Below are 18,682 nucleotides of genomic sequence, written 5' to 3' on the forward strand. Positions count from 1 at the left end.
AGCTAGATGTAATTAGACATTGCTCTAAGGCCGTGACGGCAAATCTATGGCATGCGTGCCAGAAATGGCACACAGAGCCATCTCTCCCGGCACCTGAGCCGTCGCCTGTTGCTCTTCTGGGTTCCAGTGCACCAGCTAGTTGGTCTTCATATGCAGGGGAGTGCTGGAAACCCGAAGAGCAACCACCTGGTGCACATGTGTGCACCGGGAAGATGATCTTCCAGATTCCTGACGCATGCATGTGCACTGGCCAGCTGCTCTTCCTCTGTACATTATGCCAGAAACCAGAAGGCCAAGTAGCCAGTGCGCACGCATGCACTGGAAACCGAAAGACCAGCTGCTCGGTGCACACACGTGCACCAGGTGGCCGCTCTTCCAGTTTCTGACACATACACACGCACACATTCACACACGCACACGCATGTTCTCGTTTCAGCACTCAGTGCCGAAAAGGTTCACCAACAGTGCTCTAAGGTTTAAGGAGATGGGATGAAGGTAGAAGAAGAAGACAGTGATATAGGAATGAATTATGGATATGTCAGAAGAGATTTCCATGTAACTCTCTTAAATGCTCAGTTCTTGAAGAGGTTGTTCCCAGTTTGGAACCCAAAAGAGCAGCTGGTGACGACGGCATGCCAACACACATGTCATAGATTCGCCATCACGGTCCAATTCCATGTGAGAGAATGGCTGGGTTGGCGGAACAGGCTAAAACATACTGTGGTTGGTTTAGTAGCATGATTTAGCATGGTGAACAACTGAAGCCATTTTGGTTTGTGAAAACAAGGTTTATGGGTTTGCAAGTTGTGTGAAGCCAGTCAATCATGTGGGATCTGTATTCAATCCATATTTACACATCCCATGGCTTAGCATGGTTTCCAAACATAGTAAGTGTTCCAGGGAATCTAACTCTTCTCCCTTTCTAAAACAGCCAAAGGAAAAGATACAAATGGAATAAATCTATTTTAATAAAGAGCATAATAGATCATGTGAATTATTGTCCAATCTGTGGACTCCTTTGGCTCCTAGGCAGCTGGAGAGCTTTGGTCGGTGAGGTTGATGGCAATAGGCTCCTTTGCCCAAATCACCTACTTGGCACTAGCAGAGTGTTTGTTCTGAATCAGGGCATAGAGTCCAAATTCCCCAATTCAGTGGCAGCTCAGAAAGGAGACTTGGCTCATTATTTCAGTCTGCTGATGTGGGGCTTTGACTTAGCCAGGTCTTTACAAACTTTCAGAAGATCATGAGAGAAGAGCACAAGGACCACTTTTGGGGAACTAGCCCCCACAGAAAAGTACCTGGGTTTGAACCTTTTCCTGCTAAGTAGGGACTTTCTGTTGGCACTTTGGATAGGCATATTCTAGGTCAGTGTTTCTCAACCTTAGCAACGTGAAGATGTCCGGACTTCAACTCCCAGAATTCCCCAGCCAGCGAATTCTGGGAGTTGAAGTCCGGACATCTTCACATTGCTAAGGTTGAGAAACACTGTTCTAGGTGGATTCAAAGATACTGTGGTAGCGCAGTGGTTAGAGTGCAGAACTGCAGGCTACTTCTGCTGACTGCTGACTGCCGACTGCCTGCAATTTGGCAGTTCAAATCTCACCAGCCTTGACTCAGCCTTCCATCCTTCCGAGGTGGGTAAAATGAGGACCCAGATTGTTGGGGGCAATATGCTGACTCTGTAAACTGCTTAGAGAGGGCTGTAAAGCACTGTGAAGCGGTATATACAGTAAGTCTAAATGCTATTGCTATTGCTATACGCAGGTCCAAGTGATATAACCAGCACCCTGAATTGTACTTGGAAACAAACTGGACCAGTAGACCAGTGTCTACCTATTCTCCCATTCTGGGAACTGAAGTCCACTCTTCTTAAAGTAAGAAATGTTGTATTTATGTCCTGTTGAACATCTTAAATCTTAAAGTACAAAATATTGTGGTACGTAGTTCACCTTCTACAGCAGTGTGATGAAAGAATAACAAAGTTGACCATTTATCGAATGGGCAGCTGGATACTGCAGCAGCTGCAATTTCCAAGAAGTCTTCAAGGACAGTCCCAGCTAAAGAAATTACAATAATTCAGGTTTAGACCTTCCCGTTTTTCTTTTGGTTATATCCATAGTTAAGGACAGTTCTTGCCCATCACGTAAGATGAATAGCTGTGTATTCACACATCTCATTGACCTGGTTACTGAAATAACTCATTTTCTGGATTTGTGCAATATATTGAGGCATAAATTAACCAAAAACAGTTTAAAAAAATGACAAGATTAACACTTGACTTAGAAATTATACGAAAGTAGATCCTAGATCTATAACTGACATACTTAAGTGCATTATGCAAATATGTTCTATGTGACCGTGATCCCCTCCAAATATGCAAACTCAGTTTCTAGCTCTGGGGGTTTCACATGGTCACATGGTCAAATTTAAATTGCCCTCAGCCTCATTTCAGCCAAAAGAAAGTAGATTTTGTGGAATACATATATTGGTGGAATTAAAAAATTTTTTACTACTGGTTCTGTGGCCGTGGCTTGGTGGGCATGGCAGGGGAAGGATACTGCAAAATCCCCATTTCCTCCCGATCAGCTGGGACTCAGGAAGCAGAGAATAGATGGGGGCAGGGCCAGTCAGAGGTGGTATTTACCAGTTCTCTGAACTACTCAAAATTTCCGCTACTGGTTCCCCAGAACTGGTCAGAACCTGCTGAATACCACCTCTGGATATATATCAGGAAAACCTTCCTAATAATGGTCTTCAACACTGTGGTATTGTACCTCAGAAAGTACTGGAGTTTTTTTCACTATAAGTGTTACACAGAGGCTGGATCGTCACCTGCAGGGTGATATATAGCAGTGGATACTTGCTTTGAAGTACCATGATCTTGATGATCACCAAGATCTCTTCCAATTCTTCCATTCTGTGCTTCTACTGTTATGCAAGAGATCACATCTCAATAGTGCTTGCTTTAGCCCTATCCACCATATCTCACCCTGGAAGAAGGCAGCCATCAAGAGAGGGGAAATGCTTTGTCCTCTTCAGACACACCTAGCTGGTGATTCTGCAATCCTTACGTGTTACATGTACTTAGGAGACTAAGAAATGATGACAAAATCAACAATACTTTCCTCTTTCTGCTGCCATTGTGATCCCTTGGCAGCTACCTAAGGTTTTTTGAGAGCTGATGTAATCATGGCTGCTGCCAGATAAGACTGGAGAATGGAAACATTTGACAAAAAAATGACTGTGGTCTTCCTTCTGTTCACTCCCACTGCTGTGGGTTGATACAGGGGCATCTTTGGTTTTAGATTTGGGTTTTTTGCTTAATTGCTGGTAACAAAAGTAGCTTTTGAACACAGGAGACACTGTAATAAACCTATAAACTGCTTTTGATTAGGGATGATTGACTGTTCAGTTACTTTTAAACACAGGAAGTTTACTCTGTGTCTGTGTGGGTGTATGTATGGTTTGGTATCTTTAATTATTGTCAGAGATAGCCTGTTTGGCTATTTTATGGTTCATTTCCATAAACTGACTAAGTCTGTTGTATAAATAGTCAACATAGTTCATTTGTCTTTAACATATGGGAACACAGTAACTATATTTAATTAACACTGTTTTAGTCTTTAACTTATGAATAATTAAAGTTCATAATAGTTAAATGAATGAAGCCCTAGCTTGACATGTTTCTTCCACCCACTTCATTTTTTGGAAGGAAGAAAGATAGCAGAAATGGTTATTGAAGGCTATTTAGAGATATAATATCCACTTTTATTGCCGTTTTTTCACGGGGGAAAGAGAGGAAAAATTCCTCCAAGACAAGTACTAATTCTCAGTTCGAGCAACTTTTTTCAGACGATTGCTTTTCCAATACATAGGACTACAATTCCCATTGGACTTTCTGGTTTTTTGTCTTTCTAATGTTTGTATACATAGTCCCCTGTCTCCAATTTTAATCTTTGCTTGATTCTAAAATTTAGCAAATGATTCACTTGTCTGCATAAAACTCTCTCTTAGGATAGATGTTTTGATATTCACCTGAAGACTTTGAATGTCACATAATAGCAGGTAGTAATTGAACTAATGTCAAGAAATCCATTGTGGGTATTGTAGTCTAAAACTATGGGGTAACGAGGAAAAAGGGTGCATACCAGTGGTGGGATTCAAAATTTTTTGCTACCATTTCTGGGGACATGGCTTGGTGGGCATGTGGCATGGCTTGGTGGGCGTGGCATGGCTTGGTGGGCGTGGCATGGCTTGGTGGGCGTGGCAGGAGAAGGATACTATAAAATCTCCATTCCCTCTCCACTGCACCAACCTGCTTTCCAGCTCCATTCTCCTGTGCAGGGCAACAAAAGAAGACCCAGCCGATCAGCTGGGACTCGGGAGGCAGTGAATCAATTGGGGGCGGGGCCAGCCAGAGGTGGTATTTGCTGGTTCTCTGAACTACTCAAAATTTCCACTACCGGTTCTCCAGAACCTGTCAGAACTGGCTGAATACCAACTCTGGTGCATACTCTATTCGATCTACTATATCCGTGATGGCGAACTTATGGCATGTGTGCCAGAGGTGACACACAGAGCCCACTCTGCTGGCACGTGTGCTGTCACCCCAGGTCAGATGGCATTTCTTTTGTGAGTTTCTGTTTCCCTGCAAACGACAAAACAGAAGCTCACGAAAGAAAAAGATCTTACCTCTTGCTGTGCTGCTGCTGTTGGGATGCCCTACTTCCCCCCGGCCAGCTGGTCTGGGCATGCAATACAATACAATACAATAGCAGAGTTGGAAGGGACCTTGGAGGTCTTCTAGTCCAACCCTCTGCCTAGGCAGGAAACCCTATACCGTTTCAGACAAATGGCTATCCAACATCTTCTTAAAGACTTCCAGTGTTGGGGCATTCACAACTTCTGGAGGCAAGTTGTTCCACTGATTAATTGTTCTAACTGTCAGGAAATTTCTCCTCATTTCTACGTTGCTTCTCTCCTTGATTAGTTTCCACCCATTGCTTCTTGTGGAAACTAATCAAGGGGAGAAGCAACTTAGAACTAAGGAGAAATTTCCATCCATGCGTGCATGCCCATACATTCGCATGCACCTTTCAGTTTGGGCGTGCGCTCAGTTTGGGCACTCGGTGTCTAAAAGTGCGCCATCATTGTAGCATATCAACCCATGATAACTAAAGATGATAGGATTTGTAGTCTAATGTCACTGGAGGGCAACAAATTAAGGGAAGATTACACAATTCCACTCTGGATTTCTGTTTTATAATTCAGCACTGGCCTCCGTTGTGCATGTTGTGCACTTTCCTCCGTTGCACTACCTCCTTCAACATTTGGCTGCTATTTTACAGGGTTTTCCATCCCAGCTGGTGTTTGCTTGCTTTCCTGTCCAGGAGATGATGAAGGCTGGCTTTATACATGGGTCTCTGCACATAGATTAGCGAAAATGTGCTCTGCTTTGCACACTGAATAAACAGCCGGCTGACTGTTCCTGGAAACGTGGCTATAGTGGGGGAATAATTGGTACAATATGGTTTTACTCTTGTTTCAATAGTTCTCCTTTCGAGCACATGCACTGGTTTTTTTTCTAAGGGCTTTGGGACTCTTCATCTGGGTTCACATAATATAACAAACCTTAACTAAATCACATGCTGTATCCAAATTAATAAAACACATTACAGTTTAATATGAGCCACGGTGGTGCAGTGGTTAGAGTGCAGTACTGCGGGCTACTTCTGCTGACTGCCGGCTGCCTGCAGTTTGGCAGTTCAAATCTCACCACGCTCAAGGTTTGACTCAGCCTTCCATCCTTCCGAGGTGGGTAAAATGAGGACCCAGATTGTTGGGGAAAATTTGCTGACTCTCTGTAAACCGCTTGGAGAGGGCTGTAAAAGCACTATAAAGTGGTATATAAATCTAAGTGCTATTGCTACATGAGGGCCTAGTTCACAGAAGATGCTGACTTCTGTACTATAGATCCCTGTAGTGAATCAGGAATTAAAAGGCAAAGCTGCCCCCAATGAAGCTTCACTTCTAGGGACCACATGGATATAACCAGGCAGTTTTCAACGGTCTTCTTCCAGGAATGTTTTCCAATTTTCCAGCCTACCTTTCACAATCTTCTCTGTGCTCTCAGACAAACCTGGCCAGTATCAGCCAGGTGCTTCCCAACCAGAAACTATCCAACTGGACTTTAATCTACTTCAGTATACAGTGCGAACACAGCCATTTAGAAAAAAACAAGCCTTTAAATAGAGGGGTGGACATGGCCTGTGAAAGGACCTAAGTTTAGATCCACACACTTGCTGTACACTTACCAACATTTCAGAAAACCAAAACAGGATGGACTTGTCTCAATATTGCCACAACACGTTTTCTGAATGTTCTGTTCACCTTCGGAGGTTGCCTATTCCTTAGTAATTGTGACTGAAACAAGGTGCCCTAAAGTAAATAATAATGATAAGGTATTTTGCCACAGAGGCATTGTGTACAATGGCAAAACAGAGAACTTTGATGGCAACCAGTGCGGGCGGATACAACCCCATGCGTTCACTCATTTCTAGTTTCATACTGTCGGAAGTTAGCACCTACCCCTCAGCTAGAAAATATGAAATGTCCTAGGAAATATTGAAAAGGCAGAATATTATATTTCCCTGGATAAGAAATGTACAAACATGTTTTTAGGCAGGAAACAGACTCTTAATAGCCCCACCTTCCTCAATGGGCCACCAATAGATTTATTCCATTTGTATCTTTTCCCTCCCATGGGGCCATGCAGGGGCAACTCTCTAGGCTGTGTTTTGAGTCCAAGTTTGATTGAGCATTGCTTCTTCCCATATACCATGTGATGAGTTTCTGTAGAAGGCTAATCCTATCTTTGTTATGTAAACTAATAAAAACTGATTTATAAATGTTTTGTTCAATCAAACAAGAATTCATCAGGTCTACGGTAGTTGCCTTCATCACCAATCAACTAAATATCTCTAGGCAGCCCATCAACAGGACATGAAGACAACCACACTTAAAGAAGGAATTCTGCCTCTTTTCATGACTGCTCAATTTAGTTGTTCTAGCAAATGATTACTGATAAATATAACTAGAGTTCCATTAGCCCTGGCTTGTTAAAATGATATTGGATCACTTCAAAGACTTACAAACTTGGTTAAGAAAAGGAACTGGGGTCTATCTGTTCCCCATTTATATGATATCCCCCCACCCTCTTTAAATCCATGTCTTGTTCCTTGACATTTCAGTGGGAAGCTGGTATCCCCCAAGTGGAAGAATTTCAAAGGATTACAGTTACTTTGTCGGGACAAGATCCGCCTCAACAATGCCATTTGGAGAGCTTGGTACCTCCAGTGTGAGTTTGGGGACTAGGGAAGGAGATGGGGAGAGGATTGGAGGCAGTGGTGGGATTCAATTTTTTTTTACTGCTGGTTCTGTGGGCATGGCAGGGAAAGGATACTGCAAAATCCCCATTTACACCCCACTCCAGGGCAAGGATACTGTAAAATCCCTCTTCCCTCCCCACCTTCCCACCTCCCCACCCCCTAACCTGCTTTCCAGCTTCATTCTCCTGTGCAGGGCAACAGAAGAAGACCCAGCTGATCAGCTGGGACTTGGGAGGCAGAGAATAGATGTGGGCGGGGCTAGGTGGTATTTGTAGATTCTCCGAACTACTCAAAATTTCCACTTCTGGCGGTCAGAACTGGCTGAATACCACCTCTGGTTGGAAGGGGCAGATGGTTGGGAATTCAACTCAGCTTCAGTAGATAGGAGCCAGGAATGGGCTTCATTGTTTGCATTGCCCACATCTGAAAAACATTTTAGATCCAAGCACCAGTAAATTTAGATTTGGGGATGGGAGTGTTCGAGTAGATATTGTAATGACTGTTAGCCTAAAAGCTCAGCTACATGAATAGCAAATGGCAAAATGGGGGGAGGTGAATAAAGAAACATTGAAGTAGAATGGTTCCCCCCCCCCCCATAATTTGGTACCCAGCAGATGTTTTAGGCCCGTGATGGTGAACCTGTGGCACTTGTGTCTGAAGTAAAACATGGAGCATGTCGCCTGGAACGTGTGGGGTCCCCTGTTCCTCTTCTGGGTTTCTGGCGTGCATGCGTGAGGGATGATCAACTGGCCTTCATGCATGTGGCAGTGCCAGAAGCTAGAAGATCTGGTCTTCCATTTTCCAGTGTGAGCATGCGTGCTGGCCAGCTGATTGTCGCATGTGCATGCACGCCAATAACCAGAAGACTAGCTGGCTGGTGTGCATGCATGTGCCAAAACCAGAAGTTCATTTTCCGGATGCGCATGCCCCCTGGGCAGCTCCTCTTCCGGGGTTCAGCTCAGGCATGCACGTGTGCGCCAGGGGTGGATTCCTGCCAGTTCTAACCTCTTCTATAGAAGAGGTTCCACAAATCAACAGTGCCGTTTAGAACTGGATCCAGCCCCCTCCCCCCGCCCATCCTCATATCATCAAGATGAAGAGCGAGAGGAGGAATTCTGGGAGTTGAAGTTCACAAGTCTTAAAGCTGTCAAGTTTGAACACCCTTGGGTTTTTTTTCCTAAAGGGTTAGGGGTGCAAGGGTCTTGTAACTTGACAGCTTTAAGACTTGCGTGCTTCAAATGCAAGAGTCTCTGAGTCAACATTTTGGTTTCTAAGTAAGAGCGTTGTTAAGTGAGTTTCACCACATTTTAAAGTTGGCCATGCCCACCCAGTCACATGGCTGGCAAGCCACTCCCTCCTGGTCACATGGCCAGCAAGCCACTCCCACCCAGTCACATGGCCAGCAAGCCGCTCCCACAAAGCAGGCCACACCTACAGAAGAGGTTATAAAAAAAAAATTAAACCCACCACTGGTGTGCGCACTCCCTTTTTGGCACTTGTTGCTAAAAAGGTTTGCCATCCCTGTTTTAGGCTGCAAGTCCAAAAAGTCTCAGCCAGCATGACCAAGGATAATGAGTGTGGTAATCCAAACTGCACTGGTTGGGGGAAAAATGAGTGTGTGTGGGAACATTCCTACATGTCCTTCTGCTTGATTACAAAACCTTGAGCAATAGCTCTATCTTTTCTGCTTTAATATATTTTGGGAGGAGAGACAAAAGAGAGGGTGGGGGCAGAGCAAATGACATGGTCGTCTCATAAAATAGATACTGAGAAGCAGGAGGAATACCTGTGCCGCCTCAGCTTGCCTCGACAATGGAATATTTTACTGTAATGGATTCTTTACACAGATGTGGAACGCAGGAAGACCTCTGTTTGTGGATTTGTTACTCCTCTGGATGGGTCTGAAGCAGATGAGCATCGAAAGCCAGAAGTAAGTGGTGCAGTATTTTCTCCATATCATGAGTATGTGTGTGACTGTGTGTTTATAGATGATGCTGAAGGTACAAGCATGAAAGATTAGGTCCACATGTGAAGGTCCAATTAAACTGATTTATTGCTACTTATGCCTGTGCACAGGTAAATTCTCAACTAATGGTTAGCATTTGCTAAGAATTAGATAAAGATTTAACAGAATTCAAGTGGGGGAGGTGAGGGGGCTGGACTGTTTGTGGCTATGTAGAGATTCTAGGCTACTCCCTCTTTTAACTCTTCCCCCAGATTTTACCACTCCTTCCCCTACAGGGTGTTAGGAAAAGTCAACAAGGTTCACACAACATATTTGGCTTTGTCTATGAAGGTTCTCAGTCATCAAGGTCATGGTTGTCCCAAAAGGTGTTTTTTTTCCAAACAGCAACTGGACTTTCTTGATTTTTCTTGAAGAAGTTTTACTTCTCATCCAAGAAGCATCTTATCTTCAAAAAAAAATAATCAAGTTCAGTTGCTTTTGAAAAAAACCCTCACCTTTTGAGATCTCTGCAGTTTTCATGCAACACACAGTCTGATTGCTGAATCAAAAATGCAAAGTTTTTGGATTGCAAAATACACTCTATATAAGCAGCAGAGTTCATAGAACATGTATAAATCACCAATGACCAAGGTTAAAATTAATCCAGTATAGAGAGTCCTTAGAACCACTTGGAGTTGCTGGGAATTGAGCATCTTAATATTTAATAAATTATTGACATTATTAATTTATCAGACACTGAAAACAAGAGCATCTTGTGAACTGGCTCAGTGTTTCCTTATGCTTGACTTTTTCTCCCATCCTCCTTTTATTGTGCTATAGCATGAAATGGTTATTTATATTCTGTGACTGTTATATGGTCCCAGATATCGTTTAAAAGCCATGGGTTATAGTTTAGTGTGATGTTATCCATCTTAATCTACTCAGCAAGATAGTTTTAGTATTGTGTTGGAGACCTTTAAATATTTAAATATCTTTCCCTTCAGGTACATGGATAATACATGTTAATATTAAAATGGTTTTATCATCCCAAAAGCCAGGCTGAACTTGGAAAATTGCAATTTAAAAAATGTATTATTATTTTTCTTTTAATCTATTCTTCTTCTGGCTTGTTGTCTTCCTTCTTCAGGCAGTTGTGCTGGAGGGAAACTACTGGAAGCGAAGAATTGAGGTGGTAATGAAAGAGTATCACAAATGGCGGACCTACTATAAGAAAAGAGTAAGGATTTGTCTCCCGTTCTCCTGACAATGTTATCAAGCTGACCTGCTTGGAGGTGGGGGGGATAGAAAAAGATAGACTCCGTATCTGTCCTCAGATACCTCCTGATGTCATCTGATTGCATCTGCCATTCACCATTTGCTGATGACAGGTTGACAAAAGAGGACTAAAAGTAATGGAGAGAGTCAAAAGTCAAATCATGAGTTGGGTAATAGCTCCACCTAGAGGCTCAGTTGGTCTTTGATTAGGAATGCCCACAGTTTACTTTTCCCAAGATTCACAAGAGATGGCAACTTTTGGCTCTGGAATTTCTGCTTCTGCAAGCTTGTTCTTATTATTATGTTATTATCTATATACCATATGGGGAGTGCGGTGGCTCAGTGGCTAAGACGCTGAGCTTGTCGATCAGAAGGTCAGCAGTTCAGCAGTTCAAATCCCTAGCACTGCATAATGGAGTAAGCTCCCATTACTTGTGCCTAAAGGAGAAAGCTCCAATCAGGAGGCGTGAAATTTTTTGCACATCTTTGTACCTTAAGGATATCTGAGATTACCTGAAAGAGTATTAGGAACCACTAGAGCCATCTACCTTATTTAAGAGCATTGTCCTTATTAGCATGATTCGAACTACCTGTCATTTTCATTCCCACTGAAATGAGGGTGACTTCTGATTGTCTTTTAACAGCTCCAATCAGAAAACGTGTCATTCCTCAATTGAAATCCAAGTCTAACATAGCATTTCTCTTACAGCTCCACAGGTTTAGCCGGGAAGGGGAAGTTCCCAGCCCAAAACCGGTGAGTGAAGAGAATCTGGTTGAATCCATTTGGAGCTGCATATAAAGGGTGTTCCGACCTAGGATTCCCAAAAGCACGAAGCCAACTCCTTGTCCCGATAAAACCCTTTTTATTTAGTTTAAAGTAAATTCCTCTCCAGCCAAGTCCCAGCTAACAATCTTTCAAGAGATTTCACAGCTACAGACTTTTATCAGGCTTGGAGAGCTGCCAGGCCGATATCGTCCAAACACCACCCTGTAGCAGCAATTATTTGGCAAGAAGTCAGGAACAGATCTTCATCCTAATGAATAGAACTAATTGTCTCCTGCAAACTCCCTTCCCCTTTTGCTCCTCTTTATTCCCTATGGGAGGGGCCATTCACCGTCCACCTGTGGCCTTACTCCTGAGTCGATTCTTGTTCCTTAGCTGTTCCCTTCTCCTGGCAGCTCTGCGCATGCACACACTGGGAACAGACTCCAGCTGTTCTTCTGCCCCACTGATGTCCGACTCCGAAGGCGGCTGATAACTGTCAGACGGCCCTGGCCCCCTCTCTGCCTCCAACACAGAGCCCTCATCAGAGCTTTCCCCAGACTCCAGGACTGGCCTATGTTCCTCCCCAACCTCCTCATTGTCCAAATCTCCTGCAAGATCCGCTGGCCACTGGCGGGCCACAGCAAAGGGATCCTGATGAGATCCCAGCTGAAAATTCATTTCTCTCCTATGCAGGAAGATGTACCTTGGCAATCGACAGAGAACTGGTGTAACCAGCTGTTCTCCAATGTGGTGCCAATGCTGCTGCGGGATAAGGAAGAGGAGGAGGAGCAGGGAAGGCAGCTCTTTGATATGGACAGCTTCCTCTCAGACATCTCAGACACCCTGTTCACCATGACTCAGGGCAACTGTCCACCTCAGTCATCATCAGAGGAAGGTAATTCTGGTGTCCATCTCTCCTGGCTTTGGGACAGTCTGAAGATTTTTTTTTAATTCTATTTATTTTTATTTAGGGACTTTATATTGGCGCCTATTCGCACATGGTGACCTCAAGGTGGCTTACAGAATATAAAACCTCGTATAAAAACAATAAAACTTAATATAATAAATTGATAAAATAATATAATAAACCCCCATCCCCCGCCCTGGTGACAGCACCTCACACGAGCCATTTAATGGGCTCCATCCCTCCCTGCGTTCCCCAGGCCCACTGGCAGGCCCAGGTCTTCAGCGCCTTTCGGAAGATTGCTAGAATGGGGGCCATTTTAATCTCTGGGAGGATGATGTTCCAGAGAGAGGGGCCAACACAGAGAAGGCCTTTCTTTTGGGTCCCACTAGGTGTATCTCCCTAGGGGATGGGATCTGCAGCATTCCTTGCCTCCATGCTCTAATGGGTTGGGTAGATATGACTGGAAAGAGACAGTCCCTGAGATAATCTGGTCCCAAGCCATGAAGGGCTTTAAAGGTGGCAACCAGCCCCCTAAATTGCACCTGGAAGCAAATCGACAGCCAATGCAGCTCCTGCAGGAGAGGTGATACATATGCACAAAACCATGCAGGCTGCTGCATTTTGCACCAAGTGGAGCTTCTGGATGCTCTTCAAGGGCAGCCCCACATAGAGCACTAGGCTACAGCAGAGCATTGGTCTCTCTAATTTTGCATTCAGTTTTGAGGTGAGCCAGTAACTTTTAGGGAATTCACAAGCCGGTGAGATAATATCTCATGAGAACTTCATCAGACCAAATAGTCCATTAAAGATCAGACCAAATAGTCCTCATGCATATATGCTAGAGTTCCTGACTCTAAGGGGCGGTGTTCATCTCTGTTTCAAAGCTGAAAAGCCAGCACTGTCCAAAGACATCTCTATGGTCATGTGGCCGGCATGACTAAACACCAAAGGTGCACAGAGTACTGTTACCTTCCCACCAAAGGTGGTCCCTGTTTTTCCACTTGCATTTTTTACGTGTGTTCGAACTGCTAGGTTGGCAGAAGCTGGGACAAGTAACGGGAACTCACTTCATTACGTGGCGCTAGGGATTCGAACCGCCAAACTGCCGACCTTTCTGATCGACAAGCTCAGCATCTGAGCCACTGAGCCACCTATATATGTCCCCTATATATATAATATGTAAATAGTCCATTAGTCTATATATAGTCCATTACTCCATTATAAAATCCTGGTTCCCTCCCCAAAAAATCAACTAAAAGTTGTTGGCAGCTCCCCTTTAAGGTATGAGTATCACAAAATGCACTGACAAAAAGCTGTAGGTAATAATAAAGATATCCTAATAGTAACCTTTGATAGTTTTATCTTCCATGACAAGGTTTCATGGCTTTTAAAGGCTTTAATGGTTTTGGTTATTACCACAATAGAAATTCATAGTATAGCTTTGTGAAATACTTCTTTTTTTCCCATCCTGAATTTTCCACCATTCATCTCTATCTTTTGACTCTGAGTTGTTGTTCCTGCCACATGCATACTTTTAATTTACTCAACCATATTCTGCTTATAGTTTTCCCACTTAACACATTCTCACACATTGTGCTTTTTCTTCATAGGGTTACCAACCTGTGCACATTTGTTTTCTTCTGTATTGTTTATAATTCTGCCACTTTTTAAAGAAGTTGTGACCAAAATGGTACAGTATTCCAAATGTAGTCCTACTACTGATTTGAATAAAGCATTGTCAGTTTTATTTTCAATTTCTTTCTGAAACATCTACAGCATGAAATTTACTTTTTCATAGCTGTCACATGGGTTTGATATTTTCCTTGACTTACTATCACTACTCCAAAATAGCAATAGCACTTAAATTTATATACCACTTCATGGTGCTTTACAGCACTCTCTAAGTGGTTTACAGAGTCAACAATCTGGGTCCTCATTTTACTGACCTTGGAAGGATGGAAGATTGAGTCATCTTGAGCCAGTGAGAATCAAACTCCTGGCAGTGGGGCTGAGTCAGCCTGCAATCCTGCATTCTAACCACTGTGTTAGCTTTTAATCATATAACATTAAAAAGTAATAAACATTTTTCTAAATTATGCTTCCAGAAGCATAATTTCTTTTTACGGTTTTAATAATAATGTTGAATGAGATGCTTAATCTCATAAATCATCATGTTTCCAATGAGACACAGCATAAAATAATTAGTCATATGGATAGTCACAGTCATAAACTATAAACCCTTAAAGGGATTAATTCAGACTATGAGAATTGATTTGTCAATAGCTCTTATCTATGATAGCTAAATGTAACTTTATGTTCAGAGGTTAGGGGTTGGGGTCAGGGTACTAGTTGCCCTCACTTAGTAACCACAACTGGGACCAGCAGTTACATTGTTAAGCAATCCAGTTGCTAAGTGAAGCATCATATGACTGCTATGGGTTTACAACCTTACTTCTGTTGTGGTTATTAAGTGAATCATTGCAGATTGTTAAGCAAAACATCGGGTGATCACCATCTGTGGTCTTACTTCTGTTCTCCATTCTCCATCAGAAGCCTATTGTTAAGCATGCAATTGTTGATCATTTGACTGCAGGGATGCTGTAATTGTCGTATATGTGAGGTCCAGTAATAAAGTTACTTTTCCAACATTGTGTAAGTTCAAACAGTTGCTAAACAAGACAGTAAGCAAGGTCTCCCTATATATTTGTTAGAGCTAGTAGCAGCAGAGAGGTAGGTTCAGACACATTAATGACACAAGCTAAGTTGAAGGACAGCAGATCAAGAATGCAAGGCTTGCAAACACTAAGACTTGTCAATCAGAAAGATTGGCAGTTCAATGGTTCGAATCACTAGAGCCACGTCATGGAATGAGCGTGGAGTGAGTTGCTTGTCTCAGCTTCTGCCAACTTGCAGTTCGAAAGCATGTAAAAATGCAAGTAAAAAAATAGGGACCACCTTTGGTGGGAAGGTAACAGCGTTCCATGTTCCATTCGGCGTTTAGTCATGCCGGCCAAATGACCACAGAGACGTCTTCGGACTACGCTGGCTCTTCAGCTTTGAAATGGAGACGAGCACTGGCCTCTAGAGTCAGGAACAACTAGCACATATGTGCAAGGGGAACCTTTACCTAACAGGTTGGTCTACATTACTGTGTCCTTTTTTAAACAGGTAATTAGAGAACAGTGTTTCTCAATCTTAATAAATTTAAGATATGTGGACTTCAGCTTCCAGAATTCCCCAGCCAGCATGGGACATTTTAGGAGTTGATGACACACATCTTAAAGTTGCTGAGAGTAGGAAACATTTAGAATGAGGACAGAGAAACATTGATCCAATGGCCTAAAGTTCCCTGCCCAGGTCAGTTAGTTTGGTCCAAAGGCCTTGAGCAGACTTTGCTTTTCAAAATCCTCCTCTTCCCTTCCTCTCTTTCTGCATGATTAAATAACAAGAGTCACAGTTGTATGAGCCACATAAACATCCGCTTCTACTGCTCTTTACCTTTCACTTTTGAAAGCTAAATGTCTATGTGGGAGGAACAGGTGGCAACAAGCAAAAGTCTGGCTGAGCGCAGATACAACTATTGAAAGGTTATATAGATTGGTGCCTGAACGCTAGAAGCAGGAGTGAAATGCTACCGGTTCAGATCAGTTCACCCAAACTGGTAGTAAAAAAAGCTACCGGTTCACCTGAACCGATAGTAAAATAATGCTACCGGTTCAGGCGAACCAGTATTTCCCACGATCAGCTGTGCCACTCGATTTATATTAGCTAGAAAGCAGGATTTCCTGCTTTCTAGCTAATCTAAATCGTGTGGCACAGCAGATTCCCCCCCACCCCCCGCTGTTCTACTTACCTTTGCAGGCCTGCTTTGGTAGCAGGCTACACCACCTGCCCGGACGTCATCATGTCTGTTTTTGAATCTCTGCACATGCACGTAAGGTCCTGCGCTTGCGCAGAGGTGATGCATGCGCTCACATTTGTGAACCAGTAGTGAAGGTAAGTAGATTTCACCCCTGACCTAGAAGTATGAGTGTTTCTGGCTTGTCCCACTCATGATCCTCCGGAAAAGACCTAAGTCGATCTGACACAGCAAGGCAGTTCTTAAGTTGGGCTGTAATCAGAACCTCCATGAACAGGGGCAGTGTTTCCCCCTGAGCTAGGCAAGCAGAATAGCTATAGAGATATAACTCTTCATATAGATAAATTTAGTTGGCTGCATCGCACTCATAGATCTCCATGAGTTCTATGGTAAATCTTCGCTTTCTTTTCCTCCCTTACAGCTTACGTTGGCAACGCGGACATGATCCAACCAGACCTGGCCCCACTGCAGCCAAATCTTGATGATTTCATGGAGATATCTGGTAGGAACCAGCCTATTCTGGGGGAAGCGGAAGAGATCATGGGAAAGATCTAGAATGGGAGCCATTTGATGGTTATGACCTGTGAGGCGCATTCAAGGCTTCAGCAGAGGCTTCCATTCTAAGGCCCTTTGGTTCTATTAATGTGTCACATTTTCTCAATTTGCTGGCAATGGGGGAAAGGAGAGGGAGGAGGAGGAAGAGGAGGAGGAAAGTCCTCAACTCCAATCCCACTCTTGATGCCGGAATCCAATTTAAAGCATCCCTGACAGATGGCTCTCCAGCCTCCACTTTTAACAGTTCCCCAAATATAACTTGCGCTACATGAATGTGGAACCATGCCAGGGGCTACTCAGAGAGGAAGGAAAAGTTTCTACTCAAGAAAGAGGAAATTTCTGAGGAGGGGGTGGTTGGGGGCTGCAGACCAGGAAGCAGCCAAATGAAGGACTGAAGAGTAAAATGTGGGCTGGAGGAGGGTCACTTCACTCCTTTTACCGATGTGTTTCTGAATTTAGGAAACACTTAGAACCAAGGAATGGAAAAACAACCCCTTAGCTCATGCGGGTTTTGTGCAAGGTACTTGTCCATGAAACCCTTTCTCAAGCATCCTATTGCAGAAACTCATGATCCGTTTTGTACAATATGCTGACTAGGTTGAAATGGGGTCAGGTATTTTGGGGTTCAGAAAATTGTGAAAAAAACAGTTGCTATCTTAGCACATTGTGTGAACCAAGCCATCATGTAATATTGGCTTTAATATGTTGTGTGTACCAGTGATGGGTTTCAAAATTTTTTAGAACCTCTTCTGTAGGTGTGGCCTGCTTTGTGGGGGTGGCTTGCCAGCCATGTGACCGGGTGGCAGTGGCTTGCCAGCCATGTGACCAGGGGGAGTGGCTTGCCAGCCATGTGACTGGGTGGACGTGGCCAACTTGTAAAATATGGTGAAACTCACTTAACAATGCTCTTGCTTAGCAACCAAAATGTTGGCTCAGAAACTCTGGAATTTGAAGCACGCAAGTCTTAAAGCTGTCAAGTTACAAGACCCTTGTACCCCTAACCCTTTAGGAAAAAAACCCCAGGGGTGTTCAAACATAGCAGCTTTAAGACTTGTGGATTTCACAACTCCCAGAATTCCTCCTCTCGGTCTTCATCTTGATGATGTGCAGACAGGCGGGGAAGGAGCTGGAACCGATTCTAAACGGCACTGTAGATTTGTGGAATCTTTTCTATAGAAGAGGTTAGAACTGGCAGGAACTACCCCTGGTGTGTACTCAACCAGAAGTAAGGTGCCAGGAAAGTTGTGTTCTTCCTTCAGGTTGACAAACTCTAATTCAGATTTCTCCAATCTGATAACTCCCCCCCACCCCCAATCCACTACAACCCTGTAGTATAATTCCCAGTAACCATATGCTGGCTTAGAATCATTGGAACTGGACTCCCAATATACCTAGAAAGTACCTGGTTTGGGAGAAGAGATGGATCCTTCTTAGAGTGACTGAGAACTGTAAAGGTGATGGATACCTTTGAATGATGATGCAGTGAAGAGGTAAATGGTGGGTGCAATTGAAATCTCATTACACATGTTGTCCTCAATTAATTGCTTCAATAGTATGTGCATTTGAGTCAGAGCCCTAAGGAAAAGGCATCCTTCTTTCCTTGTTTTAATATGACACTCTGTACTGTCACCAACTTAGAAGAGTTGTTAAAAAATTAACATTTAAATGTTAAACTTAACATTTAAATGTTAAACATTTAACATTTTAAAAATTTAACATTTTAAAAATTTAACATTTAAAAATTTATTTCTGTTGACTGGGTGGCTTCCACTGGAAAGGTGACAGCAAAAATAGCCATACATTTGACAACTCTTGAAATAATTAAAATGATTTTGATCCACTGCTGTGGTCTTAGCTGTGTAGTCCAGGATATTTGAGACCCAGCGAATATGATTGTACGTACTAATTGTTGAAATCTTTTAATTAAGGAGTTAGAATCTACCAACATTTTTTTTTGAAAGTTACTGCTTTTAATGTCAGTCTTGAT

General features: G+C 43.2%; 1 protein-coding gene across 2 annotated transcripts in view; it reads left to right on the top strand.

The window, feature by feature from the left end:
- MLXIPL (MLX interacting protein like) overlaps positions 1-18,682 on the top strand; it is a 51,096-nt gene that overhangs the window by 8,754 nt on the left and 23,660 nt on the right. For both annotated transcript variants that reach the window (XM_032214905.1, XM_032214906.1), the window contains exons 2-7: positions 7,251-7,357; positions 9,236-9,318; positions 10,481-10,570; positions 11,318-11,362; positions 12,068-12,269; positions 16,562-16,642. In XM_032214905.1, coding sequence (XP_032070796.1) covers positions 7,251-7,357; positions 9,236-9,318; positions 10,481-10,570; positions 11,318-11,362; positions 12,068-12,269; positions 16,562-16,642 — 608 coding nt within the window. The remainder of the gene's footprint in view (positions 1-7,250; positions 7,358-9,235; positions 9,319-10,480; positions 10,571-11,317; positions 11,363-12,067; positions 12,270-16,561; positions 16,643-18,682) is intronic.

This window comes from Thamnophis elegans, chromosome 4, assembly GCF_009769535.1.
Source record: "Thamnophis elegans isolate rThaEle1 chromosome 4, rThaEle1.pri, whole genome shotgun sequence".
Taxonomy (NCBI): domain Eukaryota; kingdom Metazoa; phylum Chordata; class Lepidosauria; order Squamata; family Colubridae; genus Thamnophis; species Thamnophis elegans.